The sequence below is a fragment of the Salmo salar genome, chromosome ssa14 (genome assembly GCF_905237065.1).
Source record: "Salmo salar chromosome ssa14, Ssal_v3.1, whole genome shotgun sequence".
Classification (NCBI taxonomy): domain Eukaryota; kingdom Metazoa; phylum Chordata; class Actinopteri; order Salmoniformes; family Salmonidae; genus Salmo; species Salmo salar.
In genome coordinates this window covers 73,506,185-73,518,663 of record NC_059455.1, presented here as the reverse complement: position 1 = coordinate 73,518,663, position 12,479 = coordinate 73,506,185, and the positions used below count along the sequence as shown (strand labels likewise).

Below are 12,479 nucleotides of genomic sequence, written 5' to 3'. Positions count from 1 at the left end.
AAAAAATATATATAATTTTAATCCATTTTAAATAAATTGTGTATATAAACCTAGGCTACACTGCATTACACACTGCAATGGATAGGCTATCCCAATCATGAGGCCTGGCCTGCTCTGCTCTTGCTGATGTAAACCCTTTTGTGCTGCCTAACCAATGGATGTGCTGTGTACGGTGGCACTTCAGTAGGCGAGTCAAAGGCTTCTTCTGAAAATATGCTTTTATATGTCAAAAAATGCAATATCTGTGTAAGCAGACTAGGCCTACTGATGTCCTGTTCAGTTTGAGAGAGCGAGCACAAAGATGAGAAAGAGGACCAGAGGTAAGCTTGCTACTGCTATAATTGATTTGAGTAAAAAATATATATTTATTTGCCCATAACGAAGCTATTTATCACGGTTATTGAGCTCACAATAAGCCATATAACTTAATTTATATACTTCGAAGTGGCAGCTGTGAAAATGGACAGCACATGGCTGCTGAAAGTAGACTAATTGGAAAAGGTCTAATTCGGATAAACTGTCTTCCTTTTAATTAGACTTTAGGCCTTGTAGGGTGTGAGAGTGAGGGTGTGAGAGTATTGTGGCTCTCAAAAATTGACATGATTATATACTGCTCAAAAAAATAAAGGGAACACTTAAACAACACATCCTAGATCTGAATGAAAGAAATAATCTTATTAAATACTTTTTTCATTACATAGTTGAATGTGCTGACAACAAAATCACACAAAAATAATCAATGGAAATCCAATTTATCAACCCATGGAGGTCTGGATTTGGAGTCACACTCAAAATTAAAGTGGAAAACCACACTACAGGCTGATCCAATTTTGATGTAATGTCTTTAAAACAAGTCAAAATGAGGCTCAGTAGTGTGTGTGGCCTCCACGTGCCTGTATGACCTCCCTACAACGCCTGGGCATGCTCCTGATGAGGTGGCGGATGGTCTCCTGAGGGATCTCCTCCCAGACCTGGACTAAAGCATCCGCCAACTCCTGGACAGTCTGTGGTGAAACGTGGCGTTGGTGGATGGAGCGAGACATGATGTCCCAGATGTGCTCAATTGGATTCAGGTCTGGGGAACGGGCGGGCCAATCCATAGCATCAATGCCTTCCTCTTGCAGGAACTGCTGACACACTCCAGCCACATGAGGTCTAGCATTGTCTTGCATTAGGAGGAACCCAGGGCCAACCGCACCAGCATATGGTCTCACAAGGGGTCTGAGGATCTCATCTCGGTACCTAATGGCAGTCAGGCTACCTCTGGCGAGCACATGGAGGGCTGTGCGGCCCCCCAAAGAAATGCCACCACACACCATGACTGACCCACAGCCAAACCGGTCATGCTGGTGGATGTTGCAGGCAGCAGAACATTCTCCACGGCGTCTCCAGACTCTGTCACGTCTGTCACGTGCTCAGTGTGAACCTGCTTTCATCTGTGAAGAGCACAGGGCGCCGGTGGCGAATTTGCCAATCTTGGTGTTCTCTGGCAAATGCCAAACGTCCTGCACGGTGTTGGGCTGTAAGCACAACCCCCACCTGTGGGCGTCGGGCCCTCATACCACCCTCATGGAGTCTGTTTCTGACCGTTTGAGCAGACACATGCACATTTGTGGCCTGCTGGAGGTCATTTTGCAGGGCTCTGGCAGTGCTCCTCCTGCTCCTCCTTGCACAAAGGCGGAGGTAGCGGTCCTGCTGCTGGGTTCTTGCCTACGGCCTCCTCCACGTCTCCTGATGTACTGGCCTGTCTCCTGGTAGCGCCTCCATGCTCTGGACACTACGCTGACAGACACAGCAAACCTTCTTGCCACAGCTCGCATTGATGTACCATCCTGGATGAGCTGCACTACCTGAGCCACTTGTGTGGGTTGTAGACTCCGTCTCATGCTACCACTAGAATGAAAGCACCGCCAGCATTCAAAAGTGACCAAAACATCAGCCAGGAAGCATAGGAACTGAGAAGTGGTCTGTGGTCCCCACCTGCAGAACCACTCCTTTATTGGAGGTCTCTTGCTAATTGCCTATAATTTCCACCTGTAGTCTATTCCATTTGCACATCAGCATGTGACATTTATTGTCAATCAGTGTTGCTTCCTAAGTGGACAGTTTGATTTCACAGAAGTGTGATTGACTTGGAGTTACATTGTGTGGTTTAAGTGTTCCCTTTATTTTTTTGAGCAGTGTATAAAGCAATCTATAATGCCGCTTTAGTCTGCAATGCTTTGTGCTAGAAACAAGCTGTAACATGCCGGGAAAAACTCTGATGCATATGGGATTTTTTGTTGTTGTTGACATTCATAGGCTGCAGTAAAAAATGTATCACACCCTGATCTGTTTTACCTGTCCTTGTGATTGTCTCCACCCCCTCCAGGTGTTGCTTATTATCCCCGGTGTATATATCCCTGTGTTTCCTGTCTCACTGTGCCAGTTTGTCTTGTTTGCCAAGTCAACCAGTGGTTTTCCTTGCTCCTATTTTTCCCCAGTCTCTGTTTGTTTCTAGTCCCCATGGTTTCGACCCTTGTCTGTCCTGACTCCGAATCCGCCTGCCTGACCACTATGCCTATCCCCTTGTACTGTTTTGTACTCGGATGTCGAGACTGCCTATCATCCGGTACTGTTTGGACTCTCACTTGGTTTATGAACTGTCCCTGACTTGCCTTTGCCTGCTCCCTTTGTTATAATAAATATCGGAGCTCTACCATCTGCCTCCTGTGTCTGCATTGGGTCTCACCTTGTGCCCTTATAAAATGTACTTTGCTTAGGAAGTAATGTGTGATTCTGTCACATTCATTTAAGGTTCAACATTTCAACAGGCTATTAAACTACATACTAAGTCAGTCAGGAGCAAGCCAGGTAGCCTAAGAAGGAACAAAAATGAATTATTTAGGCTATATTAATATTATTTCAAGGCTATAGCCTGCCATTTAAGAAACAAATTGTGACTTATTTGTGACATGCTACAGGCTGGCAGGAGCAATCAGCATTTCAAAAACACAACAACAGCACTTCAACAACATGCCTATACATTTCGCATTTAGGCTGAATAAAAGGAAAATATGCCTTATTAAGCTACACAGTCATTTTACAGTGCATTGGAATTCACTTTCAGAAACATGAGTTTGGCCAGTCTTTGTTTTGAGGATCATGCAGTAAACTATGCATGCCTAGTTTGTTAATTTAGCCTAGCATATGCTCTTATATTCCCATGCACTAATCACAGTAAACACATCTATTCTGTAACAACAATAATTTCCCCCAAAACATTTTTTATAAGTGCATATACGCAAAGTACTGAGTAAAGTGTCTGAATAATTATACAATTCTGATATGATATTTCCGTAAATTTTTTACAAATTAGCAAAAAAAACTGTTTTTGCTTTGTCATTATGGAGTATTGTGTACAGATTGATGAGGGGGAAAAAGCGAAAAAGGCTGGAACGTAACAAAATGTGGAATAAGTCAAGGGGTCTGAATACTTTCCGTATGCACTGTGGCCTACCTGATGATATGCCGCTGCTGTGTTAAAAAAACAATTGTATTTTTCTCGAATTCGTTGATGATCTGATACTTCATTTGTAACTCCTTCTGTTGCACTCAATGTGTACAGTTGATAGACAACTTTAGCTCTGTTCCAAACAAAGTACTGTCCTATTTTTTAACAGTAGCCTGTATTGAAATCACAACGTCTCCGGGGCTACAGCATGCGCTCGTTGGTTGTCAGGCTCTGTTGTCATATAAAAAAAAAGATTCTGCTTTTCTCCAGTCATGTAAAATGACATAAAAGTGCATGAATTGCGTTTTTAAAAAGCTATTTTTTTTTATCTAACGGAAATAAGATGATAGATGTATGCAGTGCTTTTATTATAATGGGGATCTTATCACCCCTACCCTTGTCCGTGGTGATATGCGCATCCACAACCTTCTGGCTACTTTGTCACGTTTCTTAAAACTGCATGTCTAGGGCTCTGGTCTGTCCTATGAGTGAGGATAAACAGTAGGAATGTTGTGCTATCCACTTTGTTTGAATTATTGTTTTTGGTTTAGTGGAGGGACACTTTTTTTCACCAGGTTTGGGGGGGTCGGGTAAACATGTATTTTACTGAAGGGAGGGCCATTCATTATTTCAGAGAGGTCCGATTGTTAGCGGAATTTACGCAGCAGGTTAGGATAATTAGGTTACGTTTAGGAAAAGGGTTAGCTAAAATGCACGAAAAACAACAACTTTTGATGTTAATTTGACAAATGCTGGATACCTTTTAGCGATTACCCTAGCCCTACATCCCAATAATCTCAAACTTCTCCTGAAGTGTGCACTTGTTCCCTTCATTAATTTGAAATTAAATGAATTGTATCTCGAAACGCTAGTACACAAGCCAATATTGTTTGATTTGCAGGGAGTAGTGAACGAGCACACACCTCAGGACTGAAACGCAATCCGGGAAGAGGGGACCAATCAGAATCTAAAATGCTCAACCTATCTATCCCATGATGCTTTGCGTTATGACAAATTACGGATAAATGCATCTTATTCCATTTGATTCATCAATATTATTCGTTGTTTTGTCAACTAAAATATAATTTAAGTTTTCATACAACGGAAAATCACTAACAGAATAAAATACATTTAATGTTTTTCCCTACCCTGACTGAAGTCCCTGGGTCCAAAGAACACATGGTAAAAACTGTAATCTGAATGTTAAAAAGGGCTTCTGCTATGTTTAGCACAGGGAGGGTGGGGATTCACCACTCTTCTTGCGGAATCGATATCAAGAGATTTCGGAAGCATAATTTTTACTGCCCGGAGCTGCGAATGATCGTGAATCTTTGCGCTCCAAAATTTTGTACAAAGATAACAACCTTTAACAAAACAAGCATAGATTAATTCTAGTGCGACGCCTATACATACAGACTTGTGCTACTGGTCCACAAAACGTGCATTAGCAAAAGCAGGTCATAATCCAATTGTCCTAATGCTGTGAAATAAGTGATGATTGCAGTCATAAAACATTTAACAGCGACTTGTCAACAGGCTTGTTTTTATTTTTGACCTATTTTTGAGGATGCAGGATGCATGACTGGCGAGCCGCGCTATATGAGGAAGTGTGACTGCTCTAAGTGCGCATGCCCAGCAGCTTGAAGGGATGTGTTCGACTTCATAAAAACGGTAAGGAAAATCTAAACGATGGCTTTGTACTGTTAGGTGTATTCGGTTCATAAAGGCTAACTGATTTATATGCGAGGTAATGTCTATCTCTACGTAGATTTGCTCATTTTAAAGGGGTAACACCCCGTGCTCGCTCCGAATGGCGGGGCAACGCCGTCGCCGCGTTGTTGTTTGGTGTACGTGCTGCCGCACAGGGACGTAATTTTGAAGGGGAGCGGAGAAAAGAAAAAGTAGAACGGACGCACGCTATCGTCTGAAACAAGCGGCACGTAACCGCCGCCACGCTGTAAATCTCAAGGTGGCCAGTAACATCCCGGCCACAGGTTGCGTGAGCGCCAAATCTCTGCCCAAAGTCCATTACTTTAGTTAACTTAGCCATCTTGCTAGCTACAAGCCGCCCCCTTGCTAGCAAGATAGCCGGACTAGTACAATGCACGGGCGTAGGCCGTTAGCCGTTCAGCTATACAGATCAGTGGGAAAGGCTATTCGGGCAAATGGCGCTTTAGCAGCTAGTTAGCTATGTTCCACTTGATCTCCTGATTGTAACCAGTGCACTACACTGCCCATACCCACAGAAACGTTGCGAGGAGAAGAACTGAGTGCAAACTTGCTGTACATTACTTTTAACTAGTACGTTAGTTAGCTAACTAACGCAACGTTTCTGTGGATATGGGCAATGTAGTGCACTAACTTAGTTACAGCCAGGATACCAGGTGTAACGATAGCTAGCTACTAGTTAAAAGTTATGCAAATAAAGTTTTCAGTTAGGTTTTTCTCCTCGCCTTTTAAATGTGTAGGGACCAAGTAGGAAAGATAGCTAAGTAGTTAGTAACCGTGGCTTTCAATGAGCCCCATGCAGTGCCCCCCTTTCTAACTATGACAGAATAACTGAATAACACTTTGGAGGTTTAAATTAAACCATACAGCCATTGGCTGAAACTGAGAGGCAACTGAACTGAATCTGTTTATGGGCATGGTCTGCCCTGAGAGCATCTTATCCATATTCTACATTGTCCTATCTGTCCTCCTGTATGTGAGTAGTCTTTCACACACATATTCTTGTAATCTTGCCTATTTGTCACCATTGTGCTCTTCATCCCTATCTGGGGCTTTCAGTAGGTTACACTGGGAGAGGAGTCAGGATGGCACAAACCGAGGTGACGACAGTCTCCGTTGGGGACTTGATGGTGATGAGGGCTGCTGAGGAAGATGATGGTGATGACAATGAAAGCAAGACGCAGGTCATCCTCCAGCTACAACCAATCACAGCAAGGTAGGTACACACTGATGCTTACTTGAGCCTGATGGGGGGGGAAAAGAGGACAAGACTAGTGTAACAGAGTTGGTTTGGTGAACCACGCTCACATGATGGCTCCCCAAGCTGTTTGCCTAGGCTTTAGGTTAGTGAGCTAACACAGTCTTGTGGCAAGCAGACCCTGCTTTGTTTTTTTTAGCCAAAGTTTTCATTTGTTTTGTATTCACTTTCCCTTGCAGTATGGATGAGTCGGGAGAGGCAGACACAGCTGTTGTGGCTGTGGAGTCACACCCAGGTAAGTAACACACAGAAAGACACACACACAGTCCCACACAAACAAAGCATATCATAAAACATGCGCGCGTGTGTGTGTTCCTTGAGAAGAAACAACAGTTGACGGGGAGGACGTAGAGTTGGGCTATCCCATCACATGTGGGGAGTGTAAAGCTGTGCTACTGGTCAAGAAGTTTGTCTGTCCTGGAATAAACGTCAAATGTGTCAAGGTTAGTATTTTCATGGTCACTATTCTCTACAGAAATCATAAAGCTTTTCAAATGCTAGTGTGCAGAGAAGGAACAGCTCAGACTGCCAGCTTTGGTATACTTTTTAAGAGTTTTAGTCTTATTTGTACATTGTCAACAGAAGGGATTGTGAGAATGTCACATACCGTTTGCCTCAACAATGCCTTAGACATCAGTTGAAGGTTTCTCATTGGCCAGTTGTTTCTTTGCTGTCTCCTTTATGATAAGGTGGTATAGGTATCTGTTTTGTAATTCCAGTGAACAGATGGTTCCTTTCTAAACTCTCTACCTATAATGTCTGCACTATACAGTATGAAGACCAGCTGATCAGTCCCAAGCAGTTTGTCCACATGTCTGGGAAGGCTACACTGAAAGACTGGAAGAGAGCTATCCGGATGGGCGGGGTCATGCTCAGGTCAGGAGTAGAGTCGACCGGTCCCAAATCAACCCCTAGCCTCTAGCCCCTACCCCCTATGCACTTGTGGAGAGATCTGAGATCATTAGATAGGCAAAATGCCTATCTCTTAGGCATCAGAGGTAGTCAAGAAGTTAGAGATGTGGGCCAGAAACTGGAGGGTTGCAAGTTAGAATCCCAGGTCTGAGTGGAAAATCAACCCGAGGTGATTGATGCACATGGTGTGTCCCTTCCCGCTCTCTTTCCTCACTCTTAACCTTTTATCTAATCATCTCTCTCCTTCAGGAAGATGATGGACTCGGGGCAGCTAGACTTCTATGAACACAGCACTCTGTGCACCAACACGTGTCGTAGCACCAAGTTTGACCTGCTGATCAACAACACGCGCTTCCCCCCTGACGGCAGCGGCCTCACCACACCCACCTCCTCACAAGGTGAGACCAGACACGCCCCTCCCTGGGGGCTGTTAAGATCTCAGATTGTCTGTGGCAAAACAATTTAAAAGTTTGTCTGGCAGTTATTTTTCTGTCTAGCAGTTATTTTTGGTAAAGAACCTTTTAATCCAATTTTCTCCCATTTACCTCCTTTTGAATTTGTGATATTGTAAGGCATGTCAATTAACTTTACATTTTCATTGGCATATATATATAACACACACACACACACACACACGTTTGGAATACGTTATCAGTCAATAAGCATGCAGGACCAGAATCATCCGTTTTATGTTGTGTATTGAATATTGTAAGTATTGTAGCTAACCATGTCTTTCCCCTTTTTGGACATGTAGCCCAGGTGGTGATTGGTAATGGTGGCCAGGCTGCCATGACAACAGAGGAGAGGTCAGAGGTTCTGACCGGAGCAGTGGATTGGAGTTCTGGGGCCGTAGCAGTGGAGACAACAGAGAGGAAGGAAACCAGTGAGATATCAGGTGAGTTCTTCACCTAAACAGTTCCCACTCGTGACTGTTTACTGTATTTATACTCTCAACTCTGAAGTCAAGTAGTTGTCTGGGCATTAGTCTTGTATTAATCTTAGCTTCATACCTGGGTCAAATGCACTATGTCAAGTACTTGCTGTTGGGTGCGATTGATTTAGCTCGCCCGGTAAAATGAAACTAATCGAATAATCCCCAAAGTGCAAACTCCACCGACCCTACATGCCTGTCAAACTAAACCAACCACATCTCAAGTATGTGACACGTATTTGACTTTAGGTCTGCTTGGCATGTGACTGGATGAATTCTTCCTCACCTTTTTCACATAACTGTGACTCAAATTACATATACCCTACTTTGAATTTGAACTTTGCTGTGTCCTTTATGTTCCCCCAGAGGAGACGTTGAACTTCTGGAGAGGCATAGCTGATGTAGGCCTGATGGGGGAGGTGGTGGAAAACATCAGGACAGAGCTGCTGGAGATGCTGAGAGGAGTGCAGCTACGCAGCGAGCAGGCTGCCATGCAGGACGCTGGTGGGTACTGGTAGCTAGGCCTAGGACACAGGGGATAGGGTACAGGTCAATTCTAAGGGTATATGCATTGTGCCACACAGGTGCAATGTTGGTTTCTGTTGATCAAGTCAGGGGATGAAATAAAATGAGAAGTAACGTTGACTTCTCAGGAGTAACATAAAGAAAAGACTAGATTATGGGGGCAACCAAAAAATAAGGTACACATATGTCTTGTTGAAACACATTTCATGTCTTTGATTAATTGATTGACTGACTGACTGATGGATGTGTTATTACTGACCATGTGATCGATTACCCACTGATGGACCTCAGATTCCTGTCTGGTAGAGGTGGCAGTGTTGAGTAACCTGGCCCAGGTGTTCGGCCTGCTGGACTCGGTCAAACACATCCTGAGCGTAAGGAGAGAACAGACTGACCCTGGAGAGGAGCAGGTCATTAGCACACTGACCAGTGAGTAATGATCAATTCCGTTTTCAATTCAGTAACTTTCAGGCAGAGGAAGGGAGATTGAGATATGTAGCCTATGATGTTTTGGATCATTTAAATTTTAGTCATATCATTTAATGTGAATGGTCGGGAACAAAAAATGTAATTGAAAGGGGGATACCTAGTCAGTTGTACAACTGAATGCATTCAACTGAAATGTGTATTCCGCATTGAAGTCTACATTTAATTGCAAAGATAGACCTGTATTGGATATTGCCTCAAACAAAAAGTATTCACTTGCTAATTGATACGGTTGATTACTGTAGAGCACCATCTGAGTCATTTCTAACCTCTGACCTGATCTCTGCAGACCTGGAGCTGCAGCTGGAGGAACAGAGACGACAGCAGCACGTCAGAGCTCAGCTCTGCCACCCTCAGCCCCTCAACAACATCAGCCACACCCCAGGAGGCAAACCCACCAAGCCCAAGGCCAAACGCCCCCGTCTGCAGCGGCCAGCCTCCACCACCACCCTCCTCACCTCCTCCCTCTCCCAGCCCCAGACAGCCACCCTGCAGCCCCAGCAGTTCACTATCCTCTCCCCCATTTCATTCTCCTCCATGGGCCAGCCCTTCTCCCTGTCAGGCCTCCCAATGGCTACGCTGGGTCAACAGAACAACACGGTAACCCTTCACACTCTGCCCGCCGGCGCTCAGACCTTCACCCGATACATCACCACCATGGTGGGGGCCGACGGCAAGACGGAGACCCTGACGCTGCACCCTTCCCAGGGGCTGACGCTAGTGGGCACCACCCTCCAGGACCCCAGTCAGCTGGGAGGAACCGTAATGAGTCCCGTGGAGCTGGTCCAACTCACCCAGGGAGGGGTGACCGACGGTGGGGAGATGATGGTGGAGCAGCCCCTGGGCCAGGTTGTGGAGATGGGGATGGTACAGGAGGGATTGGTGGAGGGGGTTGAGGACAAGAGCCAGGCACTCACCACCGTGATTGAGATCGACCCCGCGCCGGGCGACCATGACCAGACCATGGGGGCGGTGATGGAGCTACAGCTGGCCCAAGAAGGAGAGGCCGAGACTGGGGAGGAGGGCTCCGCCGTAGTGGTCCATGCTGGGATGGAGATGACCATGGTCTCGGAGGGGGTTGAGGGGGAGGGAGGTGAGGAGATGGTGATGCAGGGGGAGTCGGAAGATGCCCAGGGGGAGGTGCTTGAGGCTGGGCAGCAGAGCCAGGTAGAGGGGGTACAGCTGGATGCTAATGGGCAGATCTCAGGCCTAAGGATAATGGTGATCGAGGAGGAGACTCAGGAAGAGGACAAGGACAAATGATCCAGCTCAGCTCTGCAGACAAAGACAATACCCACTCCTCCCCCTGGAGCCATGTGAGACAGTAGGGATGGACTAGCCTGCTCCCAGATCTGTTTGTGCTGTCTTGCCATCTTGCTGTGACAATTATCGTAGGAGCTGGCAAGATGGCACAAACAGATCTGGGACCAGGCTAGGGATGGATTCATGAACAGAACATAGAAGGGAATACGCAGGCAGACTTGTGGTGTGATCAAGTGTGTGGAGTGTACACAGAAAGCTGCCAAAGACCTAGTCTTTTTAGAGTAGCTGTGGTCCTTAGCAGCTAGGCCAAGGTGTCCCTTATTTTCATTGTTGTTTCGTTAGTTTTTATTAAAACAAAATTACAACTTAGGCAGACACCGTATCTTATATTGTTTGTTTTTGTAACGCATTGGTATGACTTCAACTTGAAGAAGACACCCAAATACAATTTTCAGAAGACGTCCCAGGATATTGGCTTGAGATTGGTATGAATAACAGTCTGGTGTTGTATTCAAGGTGTGTTACCCTTTTGGTGTGTGTGGAGCTAGAGGTCTACTGTGGGATGATAGCAACAGTTCTAAAACAAAGTCTGCTCTATGTTACACATTTCTTTCAAAAATAGAAAGCATACCACTTTCTCTTCGCAGCTTTTGGGATGAAGTCTTTTCTGCAGTTTTTGTCAAACAAAACAAAGATCGTATCTTGTTGAGCTCACCATTGTCAGATCAAATCTTTTTTGGCTTTTTCTTTGCAAGATTTGCATTATATTTCACCCTGATTCTCTGTATGGTGACAAACGCAGTAGATGTATTGTATATGCAAGCTCCATAGAGAACAACACATTAGCATTTTTTTCCCCCTCTGTGTATGATTTTTAGCATGTGGTTATTTTAGTAACAAGGTTTTGTATAGATAGAAATGGACCTAAAGTTAAAGTATGACCAAGATGGTTATGTAAGTCAAAGAATAATGACAGGGACTCTATGTCAAGCTGAACAAAATGCTCTAACACTTTTAGGAAGGAAGTATACATACGGCATTCATAACACCTTTCATAACCATTCACTAGTCTACGGATATTGTTGTATTCGTTTTGTCTAGGGGTCCTAGGCCTAGTTACATGGTCTGTAACCTGAATGAATGGGTGCATTTATGTGAGAAATCAGCGTTTGAGGTGGCAGGTAGCCTAGCGCTTAATAGCGTTGGGTCAGTAACAGAAAGGACGCTGGTTCGAATCCCCGAGCCGACTAGGTGAACAATGTGGATTTGCCATTGAGCAAGGCACTTAACCGTAATTGCTCCTGTAAGTCGCTCTAGATAAGAGCGTCTGCTAAAAGACTGAAATGTTATAGTACCTATATTAGTGTTGCAGTATCATTCATAACACATTTATTCAACATCAGCCTCATGTACACCCCCTTCAAGCAAAGTGTTTCTCAAACTGCTGCCCGGCCTAGAACAAATAAAAGTTCTTACTCAGTTAATTTTACTCATAATAACAGACACAGAAGTGCAGTGCTGAGACCAAAGTGAATACATCCATTCAATTATTTTGGTCAATGAATGTGAACAAAGTTGCAGGGTACATTTTAAGTTATCTGTAATGACCTGTTCTGTATTTCCATAATTACTTTAATGTGTTTTAATATTATTAAAATAAAAGACAAATCAATTGGTGTGGTTTGGTGGTGTGGTTGATGGTGTTGGTTGGTGGTGTGGTTTGGTGGTGTGGTTGGTGGTGTTGGTTGGTAGTGTGGTTTGGTGGTGTGGTGTGGTTGGTGTGGTTTGGTGGTTTGGTGGTGTGGTTGGTGGTGTTGGTTGGTGGTGTGGTTTGGTGGTGTTGGTTGGTGGTGTGGTTTGGTGGTTTGGTTTGGTTTGGTGGT

At 44.7% G+C, this 12,479-nt stretch overlaps 1 protein-coding gene and 1 non-coding gene across 7 annotated transcripts; both read left to right on the top strand.

Moving 5' to 3' along the window:
- The first annotated feature begins 4,698 nt into the window (after positions 1-4,698).
- On the top strand, positions 4,699-4,834 carry LOC123726949 (U11 spliceosomal RNA). The gene has a single exon (XR_006759056.1). It is a non-coding gene; the product is annotated as a U11 spliceosomal RNA (small nuclear RNA).
- Positions 4,702-12,272, top strand: LOC106570264 (glucocorticoid modulatory element-binding protein 1). 6 transcript variants are annotated; one of them, XM_045694779.1, is made up of 10 exons: positions 4,702-5,164; positions 6,284-6,437; positions 6,659-6,714; positions 6,804-6,922; positions 7,252-7,355; positions 7,641-7,789; positions 8,146-8,286; positions 8,689-8,826; positions 9,139-9,276; positions 9,623-12,272. In XM_045694779.1, exons 1-10 carry the CDS (start codon positions 5,122-5,124, stop codon positions 10,594-10,596), a joined length of 2,016 nt encoding a protein of 671 aa, XP_045550735.1. In that variant the 5' UTR covers positions 4,702-5,121; the 3' UTR covers positions 10,597-12,272. The 6 variants fall into 6 exon arrangements, with proteins under 6 accessions (XP_045550735.1, XP_045550736.1, XP_013997864.1 ...); XM_045694780.1 differs by having other exon boundaries at positions 6,281-6,437; positions 9,154-9,276; XM_014142389.2 differs by having other exon boundaries at positions 6,281-6,437.
- The last annotated feature ends 207 nt before the right edge of the window (positions 12,273-12,479 follow it).